The sequence below is a fragment of the Oncorhynchus gorbuscha genome, linkage group LG20, assembly GCF_021184085.1.
Source record: "Oncorhynchus gorbuscha isolate QuinsamMale2020 ecotype Even-year linkage group LG20, OgorEven_v1.0, whole genome shotgun sequence".
NCBI classification, from domain to species: Eukaryota; Metazoa; Chordata; class Actinopteri; order Salmoniformes; family Salmonidae; genus Oncorhynchus; species Oncorhynchus gorbuscha.
The window spans coordinates 7,675,402-7,702,984 of record NC_060192.1 but is presented as its reverse complement, the minus strand read 5'-3'; the positions used below and the strand labels follow the sequence as shown (position 1 = coordinate 7,702,984).

Genomic DNA, 27,583 nt, shown 5'->3' with positions numbered 1-27,583 from the left:
TCGTTTGGTTTTTTATTTCAACATTCATTATTTCACCCGTCCTCAAATGTTTACAATTTTATATTTAACTAGGCAAACAAATTCTTATTTACAATGACGGCCTAGGAACGAGGAACATTGGGTTAACTGCCTTGTTCAGGGGCAGAACAACAGATTTCTACCTTGTCAGCACTGGGGATTCGTTCTCGCAACCTTTCAGTTACTAGTCCAACGCTCTAACCACTAGGCTACCTGCTGCCTACATTCTTAACTTTATTCTTCATGTTCACGATTTATTTATTTTGAATTGAATACATATGGCTTTAAAATTGACCCCTCATACCCCTTCATCCACAGTGGCGCAGGAAAATATGTATATGCACTGCACATTGAAAACCTATTGGGAGTTAGATTTTGTTTTTACAATCTGTCAGCATTCATTTCGAGACCAAGAAAAACCCTTTCAACTGGTTTAAATACAGTCCTTTATTCTGCATTGCAGTGCTATGAACAGACGCACAGTACATTTCCAATGGAGGTTATGGTTGAGTATCTATTTTCTCAGAGGCTGTGGTGGAGTACAGTAGTAGATGGCGCAAATATCTATAGTCTTAGTAGTGTAGTGTGTGTTCAGCACATATGGTACTGAAGGAACCAAGATGATAGCTTGAGTGTTTAGTTTCATTCTCCGGCAAGCAGCAACTGTTTATAGGTGACACTGACTGGCGTGAATAAATTATGTGGAGGAAAAACGAACAAAATCAAATACAATTCAAAACATTCCTATGGATACGGATGACACAGTATTCGCAAACAAGCAGTGTTGAATGACAGCATTCGCCTGATTTACAGTCCTGGTTCGGTCTCGTCTCCTAACTTCCTATTCCCCATGAAGGGCGTCAAAGCAAAGGAGACGCGCTCCTATTTGGGTCTGTGGCGGCCATTTTGAGTAACCATCTGTCTCGCTCACTGCTGTTCGTCTAAGGCTGCTATGTTATTGGAGTAGCTGCTGTTATGAAAGGAGAGGAAATGCCCAGTCCCAAATCAAACCATAGCCCATATGACCTATACACTGGAGATCTGAGAGTATATGATTATTGGCAAATCATTAATTACTTGACTTTGTCTTCAGATAGGCTGTTTTCCATATGACTTATATACCATCCAATCTTCTCAGGTGGTCTTCAGTGCATGGGGGGTACTGTTGGGCTAAGGGACGATTTGTGATTGGGTAGAACGGTCTGGGAGGATGTCCTTTTCCCTTTGGTACAATGATGAGACATCTCATCACTGATTGGTTCTGTGAGCAGGAACAGCTGAATGGCAGAACCGCTGGCCATTACAGTTTATGGCCGTTGATCTCAAATACACTAAACACACACACACACACACATCTGTGCAAATGTTGTAGGTTCTAAAGCTATCGTGGAATTGCTCAGATCCATACCCGCAACATACACTGTGTGTAAAACTGCAGTACGTGCGTCGATTTCCCTGAAGAGAGAGCGTGTGTGTGTGTGATTGCTCAGTGGGTTGCTCAACAGGGCTGAAGCGAGACACAACCTACCCTGAAGTTATTAATCAATAATTGCATCTCAAGCAGGGCCTTACAACCAACCATCTCCCTCTCTGGACCTGAGTGACCTTTCTTGACACACACACACTTCATACCTCGTTCTCACACTTCCTCATCCACCCTGTGGACTTCCTCCTCTCCTTTTTAAGGAAAGTAATGAATTCCAGAAAAGGCCTCATGGTGCTGAGCCTCTGAGGTCAGCTCCCAACAATCTGTGTCTCTTCTCTCAACAGGACCCCCTGGGGGAATTTGAGCCAGTCTTTGTGTTCCTCTGTTAGGTGTGTGTGTGTGTGTGTGTGTGTGTGTGTGTGTGTGTGTGTGTGTGTGTGTGTGTGTGTGTGTGTGTGTGTGTGTGTGTGTGTGTGTGTGTGTGTGTGTGTGTGTGTGTGTGTGTGTGTGTGTGTGTGTATAGCTCCTTAGGCCCCAGTCGGGTCAGTTCTCTACATTGCCCTTGTGTGTGGGACGTAGTCTCTGATGCAGCCTGTAGTCTTGGGACAAGGCCCTGCGCGGGGTGGCCGGGGAGCAGAGCTGGGGGGCCGACAGAGCCTGGCCTGGGGTGGAGGTTGACATATGGTGGGGGTGTACAGTCCTGCCTGGCTGGGTCCTGCCGCAGCTTACAGAGCGCCTGGTGGAGGAGGTGTTGTCCTCGGGTAGAGCTCCTCCAGGATCTCCTCTTCCCTGGTTCTCCAGCTGAGCCTCACACACCTCCAGCAGGGACACCACCTGCTCCCTCAGGGGGAGGGACTTGAACCGGCGCTGGGCCAGGTAGAAGAAGGCCTCTACGAATGCCTGCAGACCCATCCCTGAGAGGAGGAGACAAATAGAAGAGATGTGGTAGAGGGGAAGAAGGGTTAGAGGAGAGCGGGGGGATAACAGGGAGGTGGAAGAGAGAGAGAGAGAGAGTATTTGCCCTGTATCAAACTGATTCTCCCTGATCCTTGAGTCACTCTCCTATAATGAGTAACTATACTGAACAAAGATATAAAACGCAACATGCCATCTAAGATTTTACTGAGTTACAGTTCATATAGGAAATCAGTCAATTTAAATAAATACATTTGGCCCTAATCTATGGATTTCACATAATTGGGAATAGAGATATGCATCGGTTGGTCACAGAACTTTTTTTTTTAAAGAGTAGTGGAGTGGATGAGAAAACCAGTGAAAGAGATGTGTTGTACTGCATGAGGCAAATGGTGTGACCACCATTTGCCTCATGCAGTACAACACATCTCTTTCACATTAAGTTGATCAGGCTGATTGTGGCCTGAGGAATGTGGTCCCACTCCTATTCAATGGCTGTGCGAATTTGCTAGATATTGGAGGGAACTAGAACACGCGGTTGTACACATCAATCCAGAGCATCCCAAACATGCTCAATGGGTGACATGTCTTGTGAGTATGCAGGCCGTGGAAGAACTGGGCCATCTTCAGCTTCCTGGAATTGTGTACAGATCCTTACAACATGGGGCCGTGCATTATCATGCTGAAACAGGAGGTGATGGGGTCAGATGAATGGGATGACAATGGGCCTCAGGATCTCGTCACGGTATCTATGTGCATTCAAATTGCCATCAATACAATGCCATTGTGACTGTAGCTGTCCACTAGCTCTCCCACATCCCTCTTGTTGTCCGTAACTTATACCTGCCCATGCCATAACCCCACCACGGGGCACTCTGTTGACAGCAAACCTGCTTGCCCAAAAGACGCCACGTAGTCTGCGGTTTTGAGGCCAGTTGAACATACTGCCAAATTCTCTAAAACTTTGGAGGTGGCTCATGGTAGAGAAATTAACATTCAATTCTCTGGCAACAGCTCTGGTGGACATTCCTGGTCAAAACTGCACATTTTAGAGAGTGGCCTTTTATTGTCCCCAGTTTAACCAGCTTCTTGACATGCCACACCTGTAGGTATCAAGATGAAGTCAAACTAATAAATCAACCTACCTCCGACACACAGAAGCTCTGACCGTCCAACCAGAACACACCATCCAGGTAGGTACACCACATCCCTTTGATATACAGTACTTGCACATTGCACACCATTTATTCTAGCTTTTACTATTTACCACACGTTCCATCAAACCGTGCTGTGGCCCTCAATAAAACATTAGGATGAGTGGGTGAAACACACGAAGAAAGTGAAAAACAAGGATTAAAGTGAGGGCGAGAGTTATTTTCCTATAAAGTCTCGTGGGGGGGAGAAAGTCAGAGAGAGTGACTTTCTTCTGAGGTGATAAGGGGCTTTTAGCATTCAGCTAAAGTCCTGAGTCAGCGCTTCCCTCTTCCCAAAACACAAAACTTGATTATTAATAATAAATACTTGCCTTATCCCTATATACACTCCACAATCCTTCCCTCCCCAACGCTGCGACGCAATCATCAGAGAGAGATTGGCTCTGTTTTCCTATTACCCGTAGGGGTAATGACCAAATTCTCACCCCTTTATTTTGGTCTGGAACCAAATATTCAGCTCACAACTCCTCACGTTGCGTCCTGCTAAAAACTGTCCCCCCATGCCAACCGAGCCCAGCAAGAGGAAACCCGAACAGCAATCAATCGTACCGCTGCACCCCTCTCTTCCTCATCATCCTGCCCCCTCTGCATATTTTCAGGTGGAAGCTGGTGAATTATTCATAGTGGATGCTCTCGCAAACGGATGTCACTACGCTGTGAGCTCATTTCAATGACGTGAGAGGGGATTCCGTGGACAGTTAGAGCCAAAAACAAAACCTGGCCAATTCGAAAAAAAAAGGTCACAGCTAGTTCTGCCGGAGACCTGAAGATGTGCATTAGCTCCCCCAACGAATACCTAGTGCTTAGTTCAGCGGGCTAACACAATTACGGTTTGTTGTTATTGGTGGGCAGAGTGATTTGTGACTGGTGATTGGCGGGCTGTGTGAGAGGTGACTTGTGATTGGCCGGAGGGTTACCCGCTTCTCTGGAGCCAGGCAGCATGCTGGCCCAGCGTCGTGTGACGTCGATGTAGAGGATATCCACAGTCGCCATGGAGAAGTGACTGTTGCTCAGTTTACAGTTCCTACACACAGACAGACGGATAGCATGGTTTTATGTGGCCTATGGGTTTCATTGACCTGAAAAAGAACACAACGCACCATCGGCAGCCAAGAAGTGGAATCGCTTGAAACAACTGACAAATTAGGTTTCTTATAAAAAAAGAACCATGCTAAGGCACTGCTTGACAATAAGTCCACGCGCACACCAACGTAAGCTCTCTGACTGTGTGTGTAAGGGGTGAGGAAGAGGACCTAGTACCTGATGAAGGTTCTGAAGCCAGTGGGCCCCAGGCGCATGTTGCCCTTGACGCCCAGGAAGCGCAGGAAGAGGGCAGTGATGCGCTCCACGGTCCGCAGGTAGCTGAACTGCTTGGTGTACTTAGGGAACACCTGCTTCAGACACATTGAGGGTAGGACACGCCCCTCCTCCCCAGACCCCCTCACTGGTGACCCCGACAGCTCCTCCTGCTCTGGGTAGGACCTGGGGGAGGAGAGGGGGAGGGTCATTGATGGGAAGTGGGTGTATCCACCTAGATTCACATATTCTACGGAGGTCAGGTGTGTGTGTGTGTGTGTGTGTGTGTGTGTGTGTGTGTGTGTGTGTGTGTGTGTGTGTGTGTGTGTGTGTGTGTGTGTGTGTGTGTGTGTGTGTGTGTGTGTGTGTGTGTGTGTGTGTGTGTGTGGACAGAGATAGATTGAGAGAAAGAGAGAGCGAGAGAGGTTATTTAGGGGAATTGTGTGTTGATAGGAGGTGATCTATGAGTGAATAAGAGCGGTCTCCATCTTGTGTAGTCGCCTATAGTGATGTAACACTGATGCGGCGTCTGACCCTATGTACCCAGGCAGCAGGGCTGAGTAATGGCCTCTATAGTCCTTCTGGACATAGGAGCACAAGGCCAGCCTAATGAGTCAGCTGGTATACTGGAGAGGAGGAGAGAGAGAGGAGATGGACAGCCGAGCCGGAGGAAAAGGAGGACGGAAGGTAAGGATGTGTGGATGAAAGGTTTCACTGCGCTCGGCCGGGAGATTAAATCATCTGTCTATAAAAGCACTGTGCTGTGGCTCTTCACTGGAGCGGATAACACACTCATGCCTGGCCCATCACACACACACACACACACACACACACACACACACACACACACACACGTCACAAATGTCACAAATGTCACCTAAAAGGCCGGCTACCAGATGGACTACAAACAAGACATAAACTAAGTGGTGAAGAGCGGAAGATGCTAAGCTCTCCTCTCTGTTCCTGGACGTCCAGGTCCGTCTTAGCGGCCCAAGGGAGAGGAGGAGAGAGAAAAGGGGAGAACAACATAACATTCTTACGGTTCAAGGAGAAACAAAAGCAATTATTTCTGAATTATGTTAATGTGATGCAGGCCTCACGCCTTACTTTCAATTAGTCCACGAGGCAGGGGAGGAAGAGGGGGCCGAAGGGAGGAGAGAGGGGGCCAGAGAGGACAGGGTGCAGGAGTTCATCCCACCATTCCTTCCAGCGGTGCTCCCATGTACTCAGAGAGGGACCAGGGGTCTACCACCATTGGCCCACTGTGGCGAATCATTAGGATAATGCACCCACGGCCCGCAGCACCCACACAGGTAAAGGAACCCGCGCACAAGCACACGCACACAGAAGACAAATGAGGTAGCACTCTCAGCACTCTGGTTTAACTTGCTGTAGGTTTATATCTGCATTCCTCTCCGATGCAACGGCTGAATATGCTGAAGTGCCGCTCGTGTTTGATGAACAAAGGACAACGTCAACAGAAATTTAAAGCCAATCCGGAAAACCAGTCACAAACACAAGTGAAAACAGGGGAGCAGAGTACCACTTCCCGAGAACAAAACATTTGAGCTTACAATGCAAATCTCCAATCCTCACTTTCCCTGCATAATACCTCACCTTCATCAGGACACTGAATCGTACAAAATCAGCATGTAATGCTGTTAAAAAAAAACATTTTGCTGTTCTGCTCCTTTAGTTGACGTGGAACAAAATCACTCACACGTGTTCTACCAGAGGAGACGAACACAACTCGCCCTTTCAGAAGCGGTGTAAGAACTTTAGTCTTTCTTAACGTCGTTCTTTCAGGTGGTTCAGTGCTAGCTCTGCTAGGTCATTAGGAGTTTTGCCCTGGTTGAAGACCTAAGAGCAGGTTAACATACATTCACACATGCTGGAAGGAGACAGGACACACAGATGAATCCCTCAAGCTCCCCTGTGTGAGCAATTCATAAACACTCGGCGTTGGCTGTGGCGGATATTCGGCAAAGCTGTAGCGGCAAAGCAATTAATGTTTAGTTCTGCGTGGCATACTGCTGCTCGGGAGAACAGATAGCGCTCGACTTTCACACAGACCAACTCAGATTAACTGTCATGTTTCTATGTCAGACTCGGTTTGAACCCATTCTCTCTCAAGACAGTTCTCGAGGAATATCTTTATATTTGACATTACCTATTCGATTTGGCCTTCGTGCAGAGTGCCATGCTTTGATGAATGACGGCAGAATAAACCAGAGAATAAGACAAAAGAGGTGAAAAACATACGGTACCAGTCGAAAGTTGACGCACCTGCTCATTTCAAGGGTTTTTCTTTATTTGTACTATTTTCTACATTGTAGAATAATAGTGAAGACATCCAAACTATGAAATAACATATGGAATCATGTACTAAACCCCCCAAAAAGTGTTAAACAAATCAAAATATATTTTCTATTTCAGATTCTTCAAAGTAGCCACCCTTTGCCTTGATTGACAGCTTTGCACACTCTTGGCATTCTCTCAAGCAGCTTCACCTGGAATTATTTTCCAACAGTCCTGAAGGAGTTCCCACATATGCTGAGCATATGTTGGCTGATTTTTCGTCACTCTGCGGTCCAACTCATCCCAAATTATCTCAAATGGGTTGAGGTCGGGTGATTGTGGAGGCCAGGTCATCTGATGCAGCACGCCATCACTCTCTTTCTTGGACAAATATCCTTTACACAGCCTGAAGGTGTGTTGGGTCATTGTCCTGTTGAAAAACAAAGCACAAAACAGATGGGATGGCGTTTTGCTGCAGAATGCTGTAGTAGCCATACCGGTTAAGTGTGCCTTGAATTCTAAATAAATCACAAATGGTGTCACCAGCAAAGTACCATCACACCTCCTCCTCCATGCTTCACGGTATGAACCACACAGAGACCATCTGTTCACCTACTCTGCATCTCACAAAGACACGGCAGGCAGTTGGAACCAAAAATCTCAAATTTGGAATCAGACCAAAGGACAGATTTCCGCCGGCCTAATGTCCATTGCTCGTGTTTCTTGGCCCAAGTCTCTTCTTCTTATTGGTGTCCTTTAATAGTGGTTTCTTCGCAGCAATTCGACCTTGAAGGACTGATTCAGTCTCCTCTGAACAGTTGATGTTGAGATGTGTCTGTTACTTGAACTCTGAAGAATTTATTTGGGCTGCAATCTGAGGCTGGTAACACTAATGAACTTTTCCTCTGCAGCAGAAGAAACACTGGTTCTTCATTTCCTGTGGCGGTCCTCATGAGAGCCAGTTTCATCATAGCGCTTGATGGTTTTTGCGACGGCACTTGAAGAAACTTTGATCGACCTTCATGTCTTAAGGGATGGACCGTCATTTCTCTTTGCTTATTTGAGCTGTTCTTGCCATAATATGGACGTGGTCTTTTACCAAACGGAGCCACCTTCTATATACCACCCCTACCTTGTCACAATACAACTGATTGGCTCAAAATCATTAAAAGGCAAGAAATTCCTTTTAACAAGGCACACATGTTAATTGAAATGCATTCCCAGTGACTAACTCATGAAGCTGGTTGAGAGAATGCCAAGAGTGTGAAAAGCTGTCATCAAGGCAAAGGGTGGCTACTTTGAAGAATCTCAAATATATTTAACACTTTTTTTGGTTACCATGTGTTATTTCATAGTTTTGATGTCTTGACTATTATTCTACATTGTAGAAAATAGTACAAATAAAGAAAACCCCTGGAATGAGTAGGTGTGTCCAAACTTTTGACTGGTGCTGTATATTCTGTCCCTGTGAGCTTACGAATGCTGCAGATGTGAAAAGCAGAGACCGATAATTATACAGCTATACAGACAGATAATTATACAACTATCCTATTCGACAGGCCCAGAAAACAACAACGACCGATCTGCCCTCTACAACCGCTCTCAAAACACAAATCAATTATCCACTCAACAACATTCTTTTCATTAGTTGACTTAACACAGTCCCAAAGTGTTGTGCGTGTCATCAGTCAAGTGTTCAAGATATCGGACATTGAAGAAGCAAACGTGTCACCGGCAGCATCATCATGATGATGCAACATTGTTGTGAGTTTTCCCCTTTGAATACGGCTCATCTTGGAGAGAAATTATGACATTTCTTGTCCAAACAAAATGTTGTCCGACTTTGTTTCTCCAAACTGGAGAGTAGACTTACCCTGGATGATTATGTGTGGGCGATGGTAACAGGGTGGAGGCAGGAGAAAGAGTCAACAATCGGTTGAGCAAGAGAGGGTGAGAGAAAAGGACAGAAGCTAAAAAAAAAGAATAATATATGAAGAAATAGGAGAATGGATAGAGTGCAGAGGAGCGATTAGGGTCTACTGTTGGTGCATAGTAGGAGAGAGAGAGAGAGAGAGAGAGAGAGAGAGAGAGAGAGAGAGAGAGAGAGAGAGAGAGAGAGAGAGAGAGAGAGAGAGAGAGAGAGAGAGAGAGAGAGAGAGAGAGAGAGAGAGAGAGAGAGACGGAGACGGAGAGAGAGAGAGAGAGAGAGAGAGAGAGAGAGAGAGAGAGACAGAGACAGAGACAGAGACAGAGACAGAGACAGAGACAGAGTGAGAGTGAGAGTGAGAGAGAGAGAGAGAGAGAGTGAGACAGAGAGCCACCAAGAGAGAGAGACACCGAGAGAGAGACGCAGAGAGACACACCGAGAGCGAGACACACACCGAGAGAGAGTGAGACAGAGAGAGAGCGACACCGAGAGAGACCAAGAGAGAGAGAGAGACGCAGAGAGACACACCGAGAGCGAGACACACACCGAGAGAGAGAGAGAGAGAGAGAGAGACCGAGAGAGAGAGCCACCAAGAGAGAGAGACACCGAGAGAGACCAAGAGAGAGAGAGAGACACAGAGAGACACACCGAGAGCGAGACACACACCGAGAGAGAGAGAGAGAGAGAGAGAGAGAGAGAGAGAGAGAGAGAGAGAGAGAGAGAGAGAGAGAGAGAGAGAGAGAGACTGTCCATTGGAAAGGGTAACCACAGAGCTGAGCTACAGCTAATCAATGACAGAAGAAACAACCTCATTCCCACCCTTTATCCGTCCACTCTCCTGTCATCCACATCCATCTCTCCCTCCCACATCTCTCCCTTTCCACTCAAATTGCTGTGGTGGTAGCAGAGTGGCCACATAACTCTTAAACCTGCTGTCACACTGCAGAGGGGGGTTTAAACCAGCAGCTAGCGTTTCCAAAACACTCCCTGCCAATCCAACCGTAGCCAGCTAAGGAGCTAAAACAATCTATATTCCACTTTCTGTTTTCTCACGGCAACTTTGTGAATCGTCACCCTCCAGTAACCGACGTGACCACGGAGACGAGAAAGTAGCATTGATCAACGATAAAACAGCCCGGTTGTTGTTGACCAAAGTGTGCAGCTGACTGATTTTCTACTTGTCTGAATCGGAGCCTTCACTGGGTGGGAAAAGACGGATGTAAAGACGACACGCAGATTCAGGCTGAAGCATTGAAGTTCAATAGGAGTGTTGGGGGGAAAAAAAGAGCGATGGCGCAGGATAGTGTGAATTTGTCACCAGGCAGTCAGCGTAATCTAGGTTTGGCTTGAAGGAAAGACAGTCTTCCTTACTATGGGTCTTCTGCCAGTTGGCTCAGCCCTTCACCTTTTCCAGCAGTTTTAGAACTAAAGAAAAGGCTCCTGTGGCCCGGCTCCACAAAGGGTGGTGTTTCTGCCTTTAATGGGCTCAAATCAGCCCGGCAACAAGAAAAGCAGATCCAAAACAGAACCAGAGCAAATACACAGGAAATGCTACAAATGGTCCTCTCATTTCATATATACTTTATTGTCCCCTTGGACAATAGAGAATGCTGCTGCTCCCACATAAATACACAAATAAATAGAATCAATTGAGAATAACACTCAATCACACACACCCACCCACCCAACCAACCACACAAAAAGTTCATGTCAGGCCAGGCCGTGACAAGGTGGCAGTTCCACATGAAGAACTACGGGCCAGGCTCCAGTCAGTCATTGCCAACTCCCTCATCTCTACTGTATATCTCCCCTGTTGTTAAGATGTTTTATTGACAGGGGTACAAACTAATGTTTCTATCTGTTCCGACTGCATACAGGTACCCTATAACGTCCCCTCGGTGGCTGGAACTCCGTTTTCAGTGCATGTATGGGGTCCCATGTGACCTTCCTGGCCTGTCTGATGATGGTGTCTTGGAGAGAGGAGGGAAGTGTCATGCCTATAAATCTTCCCTGCGGTCTTGGTTCATCTCAAGATTTGGGCATCGGGCTACACGGTCAGGTTACCAAACCATGTAGCAATGCCGTAGTGTTGACGCCATAGACCCGGCGTTGACGAGCTCTCCACAGCGGTGCGCCAGCACAGCCCAATGTCGACGCGGACCCCCGGGTACTTGAAGGAGTTGACCTGCTCAACGTTCCCTCTGTGCACCCCTATGGGGCCGTGGTGCCCAACGGACTTAGGGTTGAGGATAATCTCCTGGTTCTTTTGTCACATTCACTTTGAGGTGTTCATCACACCATCTGACAAATACTTTGAGCTCTGCCCTGTGGCCGTTGGTGTCGACCAGAGTGGTGTAAAGCGCTCTGCCGTTGGACTCTGGAGCAGTGGAAACGCGTTCTCTGGAGTGATGAATATCGCTTTAATATCTGGCAGTCCGACGGACCAATCTGGAGCCCGAGGACAGCGGTGTTGTCCGAGAGCTGAACCACGTAGTTGTTAGGGTGCCTGATGACGCAGTTGTTGTATACAGCGTGAAGAGGATAGGGGAACTCACGCAGCCCTGGTCGCCCCGTGCTATTGGGGGCACCCCAGGGTAAGTGAAGTGGGTTTCAGTCAGGTAAAGCTTCCTGTATGTTGGTATGTGTGTATGTGTGTGTGTGAAGTAATGACACACACACACACTTCATTCCGACTCATAAATCGTCCTCGCCGACGGCACAGGACACACGTCGTAGCTCACCGCGACACACACCTCAGCTCACCGTAACACCGTAACACAGAGTCTGTGCTGAAAGATTAATGTGCTAGGTGAGTGCGCTGCATGTCTGAGTGTGTCAGTGATACCATCAAACCTCTCCATTCTACCGCTCCCTGGGTGCCGGTCGAACCGTAATTATTCATCCTGCCTGTCTAGCTCTCTCACTCCCTCCTGTCAAACCTCACCAATGTCTTTCCACGCTCTCTAGTTTTTTTTTACCTCTATATTTGACTCCAACACCATCATTAAGTTTGCTGATGACACAACAGTGGTAGGCCTGATCACCGACAATGACAGGGAGAAGGTCAGAGACCTGGCTGTGTGGTGCCAGGATAACAACCTCTCCCTCAACGTGATCAAGACAAAAAGGAGATAATCGTGGACTACAGGAAAAGGTGGGCCGAGCACGCCTTAATTCTCATCGACGGGGCTGCAGTGGAGCAGGTTGAGAGATTCAAGTTCCTTGGTGTCCACAACACCAACAAACTGTCATGGGCTAAACACACCAAGACAGTCGTGAAGGGGGCACGACAACACATATTCCCCCTCAGGAGACTGAAAAGATTTGGCATGGGTCCTCAGATACTCAAAAGGTTCTACAACTGCACCATCGAGAGCATCCGCACTGGTTGCATCACTGCCTGGTATAGTAACTGCTCAGCCTCTGACCACAAGGCACTACAGAGGGTAGTGGTACGGCCCAGTACATCACCGGGGCCAAGCTTTCTGCCATCCAGGACCTCTATACCAGGCGGTGTCAGTTGAAGGCCCTAAAAATTACCAAAGACTCCAGCCACCCTAGTCATAGACTGTTCTCTCTGTTACCACACGGCAAGTGGTACCGGAACACCAAGTCTAGGTCCAAAAAGCTTCTTAACAGCTTTTACCCCCAAGCCATAAGACTCCTGAACAGCCAATCAAATGGCTACCCAGACTATATGCATTTATACATGTATTATTATTTTTTTACAGATAGCCAGGGGCCCACTCCAACACTCAGACATAATTTACAAACAAAGCATGTGTTTAGTGAGCGCCAGATAGGGATGGGTAGTAGGGATGTTCTCTTGATAAGTATGTGAATTAGACCATGTTCCTGTCCTGCTAAGCATTCAAAATGTAAATGAGTACATTTGGGTATCAGGGAAAATGAATGGAGTAAAAAGTACATACTTTTCTTTAGGAATGTAGGGAGGTAAAAGTAGTCAAATATACATAGTAAAGTACAGATACCCCAAAAAACTACTTAAGTAGTACTTTCATGTATTTTTACTTAAGTACTTTACACCGCAGGTGTTCGATGGGGTTGAGGTCAGGGCTCTGTGCAGGCCAGTCAAGGTCTTCCACACCGATCTCAACAAACTATTTCTGTATGGAGCTCACTTTGTGCACAGGGGCATTGAGATGCTGAAACAGGAAAGGGCCTTCCCCAAACTGTTGCCACAAAGTGAAAGCACAGAATAGTCTAGAATGTCATTGTATGCTGTAGCGTTAAGATTTCAGTTCACTGGAACTAAGGGGCCTAGCCCAAACCATGAAAAACAGCCCCAGACCATTATTCCTCCACCAAACTTTACAGTTGGCAATATGCATGGGGAAAATAGCGTTCTCCTGGCCTCCGCCAATCCCAGATTTGTCCGTCGGACTGCCAGATAGTGAATCGTGAATCATCACTCCAGAGAACGTGTTTCCACTGCTCCAGAGTCCAATGATGGCAAGGTTTACACCACTCCAGTCGACGGTTGGCATTGCACATGTTGATCTAAGGCTGCTCGGCCATGGAAACCCATTTCACGAAGCTCCCGATGAACAGTTATTCTGTTGACGCTGCTTCCAGAGGCAGTTTGGAACTCGGTAGTGAGTGTTGCATTAGAGGACAGATGATTTTTACAAGCTTCAGCACTCGGCGGTCCCATTCTGTGAGCTTGTGTGGCCTACTACTTCGCAACAGAGTCGTTGTTGCTCCTAGACGTTTCCACTTCACAATAACAGCACTTACAGTTGACCGGGGCAGCTCTAGAAGGGCAGAAAGTTGACAAACTGACTTGTTGGAAAGGTGGCATCCTATAACAGTGACACTTTGAAAGTCACTGAGCTGTTCGGTAAGGCCATTCTACTGCCAATGTTTGTCTATGGAGTTTGCATGGGTGTGTGCTCAATTTTATACACCGGTCAGCAACGGGTGTAGCTGAAATAGCCGAATCCACTCAATTGAAGGGGTGTCCACGTACACTATATATACACAAAAGTATTTCTCTAGTCTACAGCCTACCTTTGTGTCCTACCTTTCGATGTGCCATCTTTTCCACATCCTACCTTTTCTACATCCTACCTCTCTACAGCGTCTAAAGCTGCCTGCGGTTATAATCCACTCTGGTACGTTTGGTTACGGATGTACCTGCACCATCTGCTGAGTAAGCAACGCCTTAGTTCCCCCAAGTGACGCTGGAAACGCACATTGTTTTCCTAGAGTTGAAGAGAGGAGTCCCTGATCAGCGGTTTTTTAAATTTTTTATACACATCCCGGAACAGTAAACGTCGGATAATGAGAGGTATGCTGAGAGAGTGAGCCGTTATTAACTCATTAATAGCCAGCCAGAGCGAGGACGAGGAAAACAGACGTGTATCCCATCCATTTCCAGTGAAACCAGGGAAAACCGCAGTTGTTCGAGTTGTTATTGCTTTCCTGCTAACATTGTTATTGCCTGTTCTGTTTTGAGCCCACGACATCCCCCTGGGAGAGCGAGAGAGAAGTCGAAAGAGGAACAGTACCAGCAGCTATGGATGGGTGGCCTGTATTCACAAAGCATCTCAGAGAAGGAGTGCTGATCTCGGAGCAGTTACGCCTTTCAGATCATAATATTATACGGACAAATCCCAGATCAGCAATCTGAGACGCTTTGTGGATACGGGCCCTGGCCTTATAGAACCACCTTCGCGGTGGGTTTGACACGCGGATGTGACCTCCCTTGGCCACCCGGTCATTACTTTCTTCATCTGTTCCCGTGACGATTCCCGAAACAAAAATGTCTCCCATCCATTTTTACACTTCGTTGTATTTGAATTTTGCAGATCATTACTGGAAATCAGACGCGTTTATGGAGGGGGAGGAAAGAGCTTGTCAGTGCGGCTAGTTTAGGATGCATCAGATGAAGCCACCAGCAGCAAGTTTTGGCTGGCTGTTGCCATAGCTGCGTCACGTAGTTTCTTAACGATGGGTTGTTGTTCGATAGGCATAGAGTTGATAAACACAGCTCAGGACACACACACACACACAGTAAAAAAAAGAAGACATGATTAACATCTTCATTTTGCTCCCTGTATCGCTCGGCGCTGCACTGATTGCATGTTTTAGCAACACATCAAATCTAAATGGCTAAATTAATAAGCATTAGCGCTAGCTGGCCGGGGATAATTAGCGTTTTCCACTACAGGCAGCCATCGGACTCTGTCACACTCCATCTGCATAGCTGACAACACATCTCCATGCAATCACCAGCCTCACCTGCCTGACACGATCACTCACATTTTTGTTCCCGCCTGGCAGAAAAAGCAGGGGGAGTGTGTACGGTGTGTGGGTGCGTGTGTGTGTGTCTTAGCAGAATACATAAAGGGAACCAAAGCAAAACAACCGGATTTGTTTGTGTCATTTTCCACTACTTTGTAGTTGTCAGCAGATTTCAGCAGACTGAAACACTGAATCAAACAGAATTGTGGGCTTAGAAGACAATCAGAAACTGTTGACGGCTTAAAAGCAACTCAATACTCCGGTCATCTGATATAGAACACAAGTGGGCTAAGGCAGAAATGAGGACAAGTCAAGTCTTCAGAAGGTCATAGGTAGTAGGAACCAATGTCATTGGTGTCATACATGATATCTATGGCATTACTGGAACTATGGCATTACACCTTGTTGAGGAAAAGAATCCAGAAATCACTTTACTGTTCAGTGTATTTTCCGCTAACGATGTCACAGAAAGTATGAATCCCTCGTAAAATATGAAAATACTGCCCTATTTAGCTGTGATGTACGCGATACAACGGGTTACCAACATATTCAAATAATTAAGACATATTTTCATTATTTTGATGAATTTATCCATTCTATTTCATCCGTCTATGAGATATAGTCCCGACACAAATCTAGGGTTGCTACCCAAGCCAGCTGGTCGTTCGTTCTATCGGTTTGGTTGCCATGATGGCTGGCAACGTTCTAATCTCTTGCTCGCTAGAACACTTGCTCTTTCGCCAGGCCACTGTTCAGACAAGATGGCCGACTACACAGCTAACACGATCGCTTCTAAATTAAGCTGAAATGAAAGCAAACTAGCTGCATTTTGTGTTTTTTTCGATTGATATTTCTTCATGTACATCCATAAAAATGATGCCAATTCATGATTTCGACTGGCTAAGAAAAGCTGCCAGCCTGTTTCTTTGTCCCGACACGTTGGAGATCGAACTTCCATATTGAAACAACGTTGCAAAGGTTGGAGACAGACGGCAAGGTCATTACAAATCTCTGCTATTGAAAACCTAATGCTACACAAAAATAAAAATGGAACATAATGTCTAGATGCTTTTTACAGTGTAGATCTAGTATATAAATTGCCTGGCTGAGCTGAAAAGACAGTGGATTGAACAGTCAGAAGGAACATAGGCATTTCAACGTAAGAGTTAGCCGGTGGTAACTTGTGGAATAGACACCGGCTGGAATGCGGTTTTAACCAATCAGCATCCAGGTTTAGCCCCACACCGGTTGTATAAAGAGCGAGAGATATGCAGTGAGGATGATCTAGGATTATAGATATTATACAGGATTATATCAATAAGGTCCTGGTCATGAATATGGTAATAGCTGAAAGGGCATTATCCCCCAGCAGATATTCCTCTCACATAGGAAAAACTGACTGATCATAGAAGATATGTGACCGACCGGCTTGATTCGGTCTTATGTAGCAACATGTTTTTTTTTTTTTTTACATTGGATAAAAATAGAGACTCAGAGCTAGAAAATGGTATATCATACACTACAGTTGAGGAACAATGGGAAAGTCATTCTGCTTTGAAAGTTAATAAACTTGTAACCTCACATTTGAGAAAATGGCCCTTGAATATTATGGTACCTACTGGAGAGTTCTCCGTTGTCTCCACCCATTCAGCATCATTCACACCCTCTTAAGCTTTAGCTCCACCCACCTGTTTAAAGATTCAAATGTGAAGCCATGTGCTAAACCAGTGGTCACCAACCTTTCCTGAGTCAAAATGTATGCAGAGATCTACCGCTCTGATTTTTTTTATTAACATGACTTTAAAAAATGTAAGCCTATGCAACATTAACCAATTAAAAACAGTACTGTGGCAGTGAGGCTTGTGCAGTAAGCGATAGGTCCAATACATTATCACCGCATACTGGCATTGCTTGAATTTACCTGCCAATGCGTTGTTGTTCGGGACATTTTTTTAAATTCTATTTCAACATTTGAGGCAGGCTACACAATCACACCGGAAATAGATCCATTGTTGTATTACTTGTGAGGCACTGCTGAGTGACAATACATTAAAATAATTTTATTTTTATTTTACTGGGCTGATGGTGCCTGCATCTGAGGGTCCGTCTCACAACATCCCTCCGCTCTCCCTTTCCTCCACTGACACTGACCAAAAAGGGACACCGTCTTCCAGCCGATGGCCAAACTCCAGTCGCACCGCGTTATTTCTGCCTCATGCACAAGTAACTCCTGTTACTCCTATGAACAGAGAAAGGGAAATATTCCTTGATATTAAAAAAGAACAGAGCCGCTAATAATAACAAAAACAACGCAAGCCAATAGATACACTTTCCTACTCCTTCATTACTGCTGCACTGCTTGTTGTAGAGCTGAGTGGAAATAGGAAGAATACACATTATATGGGTTATAAAAGTGTTGAATAGAAAGTGTTGACAGTGCTTAGTAAGAACTTAAACATGAACTCACTCATGAAAACAGCAGCTCTTTGCTGTGTTCGTTGAGTCTCTCTCTAGTCATGGTCTTAAACGTTTTGAAATCTCACAGGATCAACTTTGCCGTAGCTTTCTTTTATGCCTGCTATGTTACTGCAGGTCATCTGAGCAATCTGATTGGCCAGCAGAGACATAGTGCACTTGATTTCCTCTCCAGGCCCACCGGGAAGGCAGTTCGTACCTTCAGACACATGAAATGGCAACAGTTTGCCTAACTGGCGCGCAGGGCAGCTGAATTGGCTGCACCTACTATCAACACAAGGCTTTATCAATGTTTGGCGATCGACTAGAAATGCCTTGGAAATCGACAAGTCGATCACGATCACCCAGTTGGTGACCACTCTACTACACAACCTAAGATTTCAAGACTATCGGCTGGTTTATACTACGGGTGTGTTCCTAAATGAAATCTGGAGTGTCCGAAGGCGCTCTGGGTTTCCAGAAACTCAGATCCGTTCGTAAATTCAGAGTGTTTCACTCTCGGAGCGTTCAAAGCGCACACTGGATGGTATGGCTGAGGTGTAGGGTTGATTCGAGCGCTCTGTCCTAACAGCAGCAGTCAAGCACCCAAGCTAACTGGCTAACTTTGGCTAGCTACCTCCAGAAACAAATGAGAAAACAGCTCACTGACCATTTTACTCACCGCAAGAGAGCTGGGTTAAGCTGTTTTTATGTTATCCAGAGCTTTGGTGAATCCAATGTTTACCGACACCGGCTATATTCAACAGGTGTTGAGTGTTTCGTAAATTTGTCAGTTATTCTGCGCTCTGGCACACTCAGACAAAAGTGCTCTGAAATAGAGTAGATAGCCAGAGTGAATTTACCAGCTGCGTCAATTCACAGTTGTCGCAGTGACATCGTAAACATTCTATTGAAATAGTTACTTGCATTGTGGAGTCTTATTTTTTGACATGTAGCATGAAACATCCTCTCACTGTCAACTGCGTTTATTTTCAGCAAACTTAACTTGTAAATATTTGAATGAACATAAGATTCAACAACTGAGACAAACTGAACAAGTTCCACAGACATGTGACTAACAGAAATGGAATGATGCGTCCCTGAAAAAAGGTCAAAAATCAAAAGTAGCAGTCAGTATCTGGTGTGGCCACCAGCTGCATTAAGCACTGCAGTGCATCTGTTCCTCATGGACTGCACCAGATTTGCCTGTTCTTGCTGTGAGATGTTACCCCACTCTTCCACCAAGACATTCCTGTCTTGCAGGAAATCACGCATAGAACGAGCAGTATGTCTGGTGGCATTGTCATGCTGGAGGGTCATGTCAGGATGAGCCTGCAGGAAGAGTAACCCATGAAGGAGGAGGATGTCTTCCCTGTAACACACAGCGTTGAGATTGCCTTCAATGACAACAAGCTCAGTCCGATGATGCTGTGACACACCGCCCCAGACCATGACGGACCCTCCACCTTCAAATCGATCCCGCTCCAGAGTACAGGCCTCGGTGTAACGCTCCTTCCTTCGACGATGAACGCAAATCCGACCATCACCCCTGGTGAGACAAATTTGCAACCTGTCAGTGAAGAGCACTTTTTGCCCGTCCTGTCTGGTCGAGCGACGGTGGGTTTGTGACCATAGGCGACATTGTTGCCGGTGATGTCTGGTGAGGACCTGCCTTACCACAGGCCTACAAGCCGTCAGTCCAGCCTCTCTCAGCTTATTGCGGACAGTCTGAGCACTGATGGAGGGATTGTGCGTTCCTGGTGTAACTCGGGCAGTTGTTGTTGCCATCCTATACCTGTCCCGTAGGTGTGATGTTCGGATGTACCAATCTTGTGCAGGTGTTGTTACACGTGGTCTGCCACTGCGAGGACGTGGTCTGCCACTGTCCGTCCTGTCTCCCTGTAGCGCCGTCTTAGGCGTCTCACAGTACGGACATCACAATTTATTGCCCTGGCCACATCTGCAGTCCTCATGCCTCCTTGCAGCATTCCTAAGGCACATTTCTGCAGATGAGCAGGGACCATGGGCATCTTTCTTTTGGTGTTTTTCCAGAGTCAGTAGAAAGGCCTCATTAGTGTCCTAAGTTCATAACTGTGACCTTAAATGCCTACAGTCTGTAAGCTGTTCGTGTCTTAACGACCGTTCCACAGTTGCATGTTCATTAATTGTTTATGGTTCATTGAACAAGCATGGGAAACAGTGTTTAAACCCTTTACAATAAAGATCTGTGAAGTTATTTGGATTTTTCCAAATTATCTTTGGAAGACAGGGTCCTGAAAAAGGGACGTTTAGCAATGCAAATGGCTGAGATAGTAATAATATTACTACACAGATCATACACGTAACATGAGCTAGTTAACTAACAGTACTTGAAATATAAAATGACTTTGACAAAATTAGAAACATGTCGTATCTGAAAATGTAACCAGACTCTCTTAACCGTATACATGGATGGACGCTTCTCCCTCTCTGTGACGGATGCCATGGTTTCCTTTTGTTTGAAGATGTAATCCGGAGACAGGTGTTTTCTACAACAGCATTCTGTGTGTTCTCTTTTCGACTCTTGTCTGCATATTTGCAATCAACCGGCAGAATTCTCTCGCTCTCCTTAGCTATCATACTCCACTGATTTCAAAACTCAGTCCTCCAGAAAGTGGAGAACAACACTTATGCAGCTCTACAACGTGATTTTTCTTCTTTTTTTTTTACACGTTAGAAAGGATTACCTACACATACTGACCAGCTCATTAATTGAATAGAAGCATGCTACATGGCAGACCAATCTGAACTCATCTCTCGGCATGTCCAGCCAACTCGTTATCTTAGCCAGTCATGGCTAGCGGGAAGGTTTCTGACTTTTTTCCGTGGCTAAACCAACTAGGCTCGTAATCTAACCATTTTTATTCGTATTTACAGATGGCATACGAGTTTGTTATTAAGGCACATGAAAGATCACATGTTCCAGGGGTTTACGTTCAAATGGCGCTCCTGCGAAGTCGTGACGTGCAACATGTGCCTAGTTTCCTGAAACGAGTCACATATGGAAGATAATCGTACATAGAGAAAGAGATGCGAAGAGCGAGGGACCATTCTGACTGTGAAAGCCATGTCTTGATAACCAAGGAAGGGAGAGCGAGAGAGAACAGGGATAGATCAAGACAGAAAGCGAGAGGATGAAAATTATAGGAAATTGTAGAAAAGGGCAGAGAAGGCAGAGAGAGGCAGAGAGAGAGAGAGATACCTTTACGGTAAGTCTCAACAGAAGAGTGGTAAGGGGAGGTTAGTGATGGCCACCCCATGGGCCGCAGAGCATCGAGCTGCCTGCTAGACACACACACACACACACACATAACCAGTATAGACACACACGGCAGTCATGTGTGAAATTTCATCACGGCTGGGCTGGAATTGAATGTTTCCCTTTAACAGGCTTATGGAGAGCTGCTCACTGGGGCGTTTCTAAAGCTGGCTGGCCAGAGAGACCAGAGGGCGAGAGAGAGATAGACATTCCCCTATCAGCAATCCCCAGGTCCAGCCTAGAGCCCAGACCCACACACGTCACACTGATTGGCTAATATCACCACACACACAGGGTGAACTTAGTGGATGGAGGGAGGTAGGGAAGGAGAGACTTGGGTCGCTGACACCAGCTATGGTAATGGGGGAATGATGCAGCGTCACCCTAAGCTTCATCTACATCTCAGTAGATCACTAACCCTAGCCTCAAAATAAACCGTCTTCAAAGTAACTACTGTTGTTCTCGTTACATAGAGGAGAGTCACGGCTTTCTGGTCGTACATCATTTATTTCTCACCTCTTGATATAGAGTTCATAGCATCACTTTACAATCAGAGTAGGCTTCTTCTTGGACATCTGCAACCTGTCCCTGTCCCAGGCTGTAGTCCCCACTTGCTTCAAGGAGACGACCATCGTCCCAGTGCCCAAGGAAAGACAAGGTGACATGACTATCGCCCCTTCGCACTCACCCCGGTCATCATGAAGTGCTTCGAGAGGCTGGTCACGGCCCACATCAAGGCCAACATGTCAGGCACACCGTACTCACTCCAGTTTGCATACCGCCAACAGCTCCACGCAAGATGACATTTCCATCGCCATTCACACGGCCGTAGCACATCTGGACAAGAGGAACACCTATGTGAGAATGCTGTTAATTGACTACAGTTCAGCATTCAACACCATTGTTCCCTCCAAGCTCGACACCAAGGTCAGAGCCCTGGGTCTGGACACCTCCCTCTGCAACTGGATCCTGGACTTCCTGAAAAGCAGACCGCAGGCTTTGAGGATTGGCAACAACACCTCCTCCACACTGACTCTTAACACAGGGGCCCCCTGGGGTGTGTCCTCTGCCCTCTGCCGTACTCCCTGATCACCCACGACTGAGCGACGTTGCAAGACACCAACTCCATCAAGTTTGCTGACAAAACTACGGTTGTAGCCTGATAACCATAATGATGACTCAGCCTATAGGGAGGAGGTGAGTGAACTGGCATTGTGGTGCAAAACAAATTACTTGATTGTTGACTTCAGGAAGCAGAGGAGGGAACATGCCCTGATTCACATCAACAGGACTGCAGTAGAGTCAGCAGTTTTAAGTTCCTCGGCGTCCACATTACCGAGGACTCGACATGGACCAACAACACCACCACTCTGTCAAGAGGGCGCAACAGCGTCTCTACTTCCTCAGGCGGCATCCTCCTCAAGCTCTCCACATACCCCAGCCAAGAGCTGTGCCTTACCGTCGGGCAGACAGTATCGGAAGCATGAGGTCTGATAGAAAGTGTCTCAGAGCCTGTTGGTATCTTCAAGCCATCAGAATGTTGAAGACTTGAATTGGACTGACCACCTGCACTGATTCTACACACGTTAGCGCACACACGCCGCTACCAGACTCTTATTATGAAAAAAAAACACTTGTCCCCCAATCACCCCTTCGCCAAAACACGTGTAAATATTGTACTATAAAATTGTGCCTTCCTGTATTATACTTCTGCTATAAATAAATAAATAAATAAATAAATATATATATATCAGTAGAATATATATCTATATTCTACTGAGCCGTTTACTTTATGTTCGTATTCTTATTATTTCGTATTGTTGCATCGTCGAGAAGGAACCAGCAAGAAACCATGTGTATCCCTTACATACTATACTACTAGTTGTATTAGTCGTATGAAGTATATGGTTTTGATGCGCCCGCGGAGCGGAGCACGCCACAGTCTGTGACTAGGCCTACCTAAAGTAGCCTGCATAGGCCTAGCACTGGAAAGTTGCTGTAGGACATTACATTTATTGATAGATGACTCAATTAGCCTACATGGCTATCTTGCAACATTGTCATATTTAAAGTTTGCAATATAAGTGTTTTGGAGTTCCCACTTCCTCAGGTGGTGAATAATATAGCCCAGGACAATATTCACAAAAACCTAAAAAATAATACAAAAATCAGATAATTCGATAGGTTGCACGTCAAAATATCCATCACGCATTCCCTGGATATGTCAGATTAAAATAGCTTACGTTTTTTAAATCATAGGCTACCATCTAGGTTCTTACTTGTCACTGGGAGAAGAAGAAAAAGGTGTCTATTGGCTACTGATAGTCTACAACAACAAAAAAGGTACAAAAAGACACCTAGCATTTGTCTTGGCTAGCCTACTGTCGTCAATCTTAAAAAGACACCTAGCATTTGTCTTGGCTATAGCCTACTGTCGTCAATCTTAAAAAAGACACCTAACATTTGTCTTGGTTATAGCCTACTGTCGTCAATCTTAAAAAGACACCTAGCATTTGTCTTGGTTAGCCTACTGTCGTCAATCTTAAAAAGACACCTAGCATTTGTCTTGGCTAGCCTACTGTCGTCAATCTTAAAGAAGACACCTAACATTTGTCTTGGCTATAGCCTACTGTCGTCAATCTTAAAAAGACACCTAGCATTTGTCTTGGCTAGCCTACTGTCGTCAATCTTAAAGAAGACACCTAGCATTTGTCTTGGCTAGCCTACTGTCGTCAATCTTAAAAAGACACCTAGCATTTGTCTTGGCTAGCCTACTGTCATCAATCTTAAAAAAGACACCTAACATTTGTCTTGGTTATAGCCTACTGTCGTCAATCTTAAAGAAGACACCTAACATTTGTCTTGGCTAGCCTACTGTCGTCAATCTTAAAAAGACACCTAGCATTTGTCTTGGCTAGCCTACTGTCGTCAATCTTAAAAAAGACAGGCCTACTTTGGAAACAAAAATAAAGGCAATGCAATCCTAAAGAATAGAGTAATGTCTTACATTGCTCAGATATGTCATAAAGCTTTGTAGCCTTTTACACTGCTTTGCATATTTGGTCACTGATAAACGCCTAAAATTGGAACACAGTGGCTGTACAGTGACATGCGATACAAGACGTCAGAGCTCTGGCTCCGTGCTGGATGGGGTTTTGACTGACAGCCGTTCTGAACTTGAGCACCTCGCGTGACAAGACGCGCTAATTGGGCAAATATTTCAAATGTTTTTGTTGTCGGAGTGAGGGAAATGCTATAAATGAAGAGGACTCTCTGTATTTTGAACATAGAAGACATTGAGGATTATAATATATATTTACGATCACTACGCTTGATGTAAAGTTACATTGTAGTCATTTAGCAGAAGCTCTTATCTTGACCGAGTTACAGCGAGTTACAGGGTTATGAGCTTTTGCACATGGGCACACCGAGTCAGCTCAGGGATTCGAACCATCGACCTTTCGGTTACTGGCCCAATGCTCTTAACCTCAAGGCTACCCTGGGTTGTTCTGAACAGAATGAGCCTGTGTTTGTATATTGTGAAGAGAATTAGCCGCGACACACGCACTCGAATGCACTCACGAGGACTCCTTTCTGCGCACGTCAAAATCACAAACCTGTTTCCTTGAAATGGATTGTGAACACCTAACGCTGTGATGTCGTAGGGCCCTGAACCCTAACTTTATGTCCACATTCCAGGTCAATTCAAACCCCTGCCTTAACCATAGCTTCATGGTCACGTGTATGTGTGTGTGTGTGTGTGTGTGTGTGTGTGTGTGTGTGTGTGTGTGTGTGTGTGTGTGTGTGTGTGTGTGTGTGTGTGTGTGTGTGTGTGTGTGTGTGTGTGTGTGTGTGTGTGTGTGTGTGTGTGTGTGTGTGTGTGTGTGTGTGTGTGTGTGACTCACGTTAGTGATTTCTTCTGAGCAGGGTCCATGAGACGAAGTGTGTCCCTAATGACTCCCACCTTCACCTCCTCGTCTACTGGGCTGGGGACGTACTCAAACACCCCCGGGGACACCTGAAACAGACACACCATTAGCACTTCAGAGCATGGCAGTGGTGGTGATGATGATGATGATCGTCCTACTCACTTCCTGCTCGTGTTCTATTCTCATACTGGGGTTGGCGTTGACCTCCAGTAAAACTGGCTTTAGGTTCTTCATCAGGAGGATGTCAAATCCCAAGATCTAACACACACACACACACACACACGGTAGAGATGGGCGTTATGTATTGCAAAACCCCACATCTAAAACTCAGTCACATTATCCCTGAAATACATCTAGTACCTAAGAACACATATCATATATATTAGGTGTAGTTTTCCATAACTCCGTCTGCGCTCAAACCTTGATACAACCGAAGATAGTGTGAGAGGAAAATGACATTTTTACCTGATTTATTTCATATTAAATGGTTAACAATTAATATTTAACTAAGAGTAAGACATTTCTGTCCTAATAGTGTCTGTGTTTTTAATAGTCTCCACTCTAGTTCCCTGCAGCTAATCTTTTATTTATTTATCTATTTTTATTTTACCTTTATTTAACCAGGCAAGTCAGTTAAGAACAAATTTTTATTTTCAATGACGGCCTAGGAACAGTGGGTTAACTGCCTGTTCAGGGGCAGAACGACAGATTTGTACCTTGTCAGCTCGGGGGTTTGAACTCGCAACCTTCCGGTTACTAGTCCAACGCTCTAACCACGAGGCTACCCTGCCGCCCCGGGCGCATGGTCACCAGAGAAGGCTTGAGCTGACAAATGAGTTACAGGCTGCATTACAGAAACAAGCATGTGTTTTACCAGGGATAGCTTAGGAGTAGAACGATCCCTCACTGTCTCAAAATCATCCTTGCACCTGGGAAACTAAAAACAGGGTGGGGTTAACACAACAACCCCGTGCAGATAACGACTGGATGAACCCAGAGTGGCTTATGATGCATTTTTAGTGTCAGCTATGTTTGGACTCTGCATTTGTGTAAAGGTTAGGTTACTCGACCAGCCTCATTATTGCAATAATGAATCAATCTTGAATAAAGATGATTGTTTGAAGAAGTGACAAAAGTCTCTCGCTTGATTCGAACATTCAACGACAATAGTTGTATTAGACTGCAAAACCTCTTTCCCGTGACATTCACATGACAACTAACTGAGTCACACACTCCACCCTCTCCTCTCCCTACTCCGTACCTGGAAACAAGTGGGTCCTGGTTTGCCGGGCGGTATGTCGGCCTGGTAGTAAACCTTGAGCTCAGGAACCAGGGCGATGATCGTCTTGATGACCAGAGAGATGATGTCTGACCACACCTTCTTAATGTCCACTCCTTTAGAGGCCAGGCGGTAGAGCACGCTGGAGAAGGTGCGCTTGCTGCCCGACGACAGGCTGTCGGAGTGGACGAAGTTCCCACTCTGGACGTTGAGAGAGTAGTTGGTCAGGTGCATGAACACGTGGCTCAGGTTCTTCTGACTGGGCTCCTAGTGGGGTGGCAGGGAGATGGGAGAAACACATTTCAGAATACTATATTCACTGTTTAAAACATGAAGAAAGGTCATGTTTAAAATGCTAGTCGTATGCTTTTAGGCCAAATGGAAGATAAGATACCTTATGTACTGCTTATGGATGCGGTATGTATGCGTCATGAAGGCCATGCGTAGGTGCTCTTCAGTTAAAGTGTTCCTACCTGGTATGGCTCGGTACAGAAACGCGACAGCCCCTCTTTCGCGATATAGATCTCCAGCGGCTCCAGGGACTTGACCAGCACGTAGAGACGGATGTCGAACTTGAGCTTGTCGATGAGCAGGGGCTTGTGGATGTACTCCTGGACCACGGACTGCTTGGTATGTGACCCCGCTATGACCCTGAGGTCGCCGGGGTCACGGATGAGGTAGATGCCATCCCCCTGGGACCCTCCGTCCGGCTTGATGATGAAGGTGGGCTTCTGGGACACGTCACCGTCCTTGGCCAGACTGATCTGAGACAGACGGCAACACTCAGAAATAAAACATTTGACCAGCCAGGAGTCTAAATGGGGAAGACGTTAAAGGTCAATCAAGCAAGGGTCATCTGATTTGATGTTTAGGGGAAAATGCCAAATATTTTTGCGCTTTAACGTTCAAACCAATTCTCATCAATGGCAAAGAGGCCAAATCAGCTGGATTGTAAAGGAGCCCCCTCCGAGTCAAATCCCAGTACATTTAGTGCTGAACGATGATAGCGCACTTCCTGTCATCCCCCGCAAACGTGACTTAAGCTCATGCAGAGTGATATAAGGAGAGCGATATCAAGTCTAATCGTGTAGCCATTGGCTTTGTCTATGCTTGACTGCATCTTTAGCGCAGGACATTATCCTGTCCGTGTTTCTCTGGAAAAACATGACTGCTAATGTCTGTATGGACATTTTTCAATATTCACTCTCTCATGAGTATTTTTGCACCAGTCAGACACCACATCCCAAGGCCAGATATTGAGC

General features: G+C 45.9%; 1 protein-coding gene across 2 annotated transcripts in view; it reads right to left on the bottom strand.

Annotated features, from left to right (window-relative positions):
* Positions 1–447: 447 nt before the first annotated feature.
* The window catches only part of ttll11 (tubulin tyrosine ligase-like family, member 11), a 45,433-nt gene continuing 18,297 nt past the window's right edge, over positions 448–27,583 (bottom strand). For both annotated transcript variants that reach the window (XM_046317339.1, XM_046317340.1), the window contains exons 4-10: positions 26,795–27,085; positions 26,304–26,588; positions 25,205–25,300; positions 25,019–25,131; positions 4,834–5,055; positions 4,491–4,597; positions 448–2,358 (exon numbers count right to left, since the gene is read on the bottom strand). In XM_046317339.1, coding sequence (XP_046173295.1) covers positions 1,988–2,358; positions 4,491–4,597; positions 4,834–5,055; positions 25,019–25,131; positions 25,205–25,300; positions 26,304–26,588; positions 26,795–27,085 — 1,485 coding nt within the window. In that variant the 3' untranslated portion in view covers positions 448–1,987. The remainder of the gene's footprint in view (positions 2,359–4,490; positions 4,598–4,833; positions 5,056–25,018; positions 25,132–25,204; positions 25,301–26,303; positions 26,589–26,794; positions 27,086–27,583) is intronic.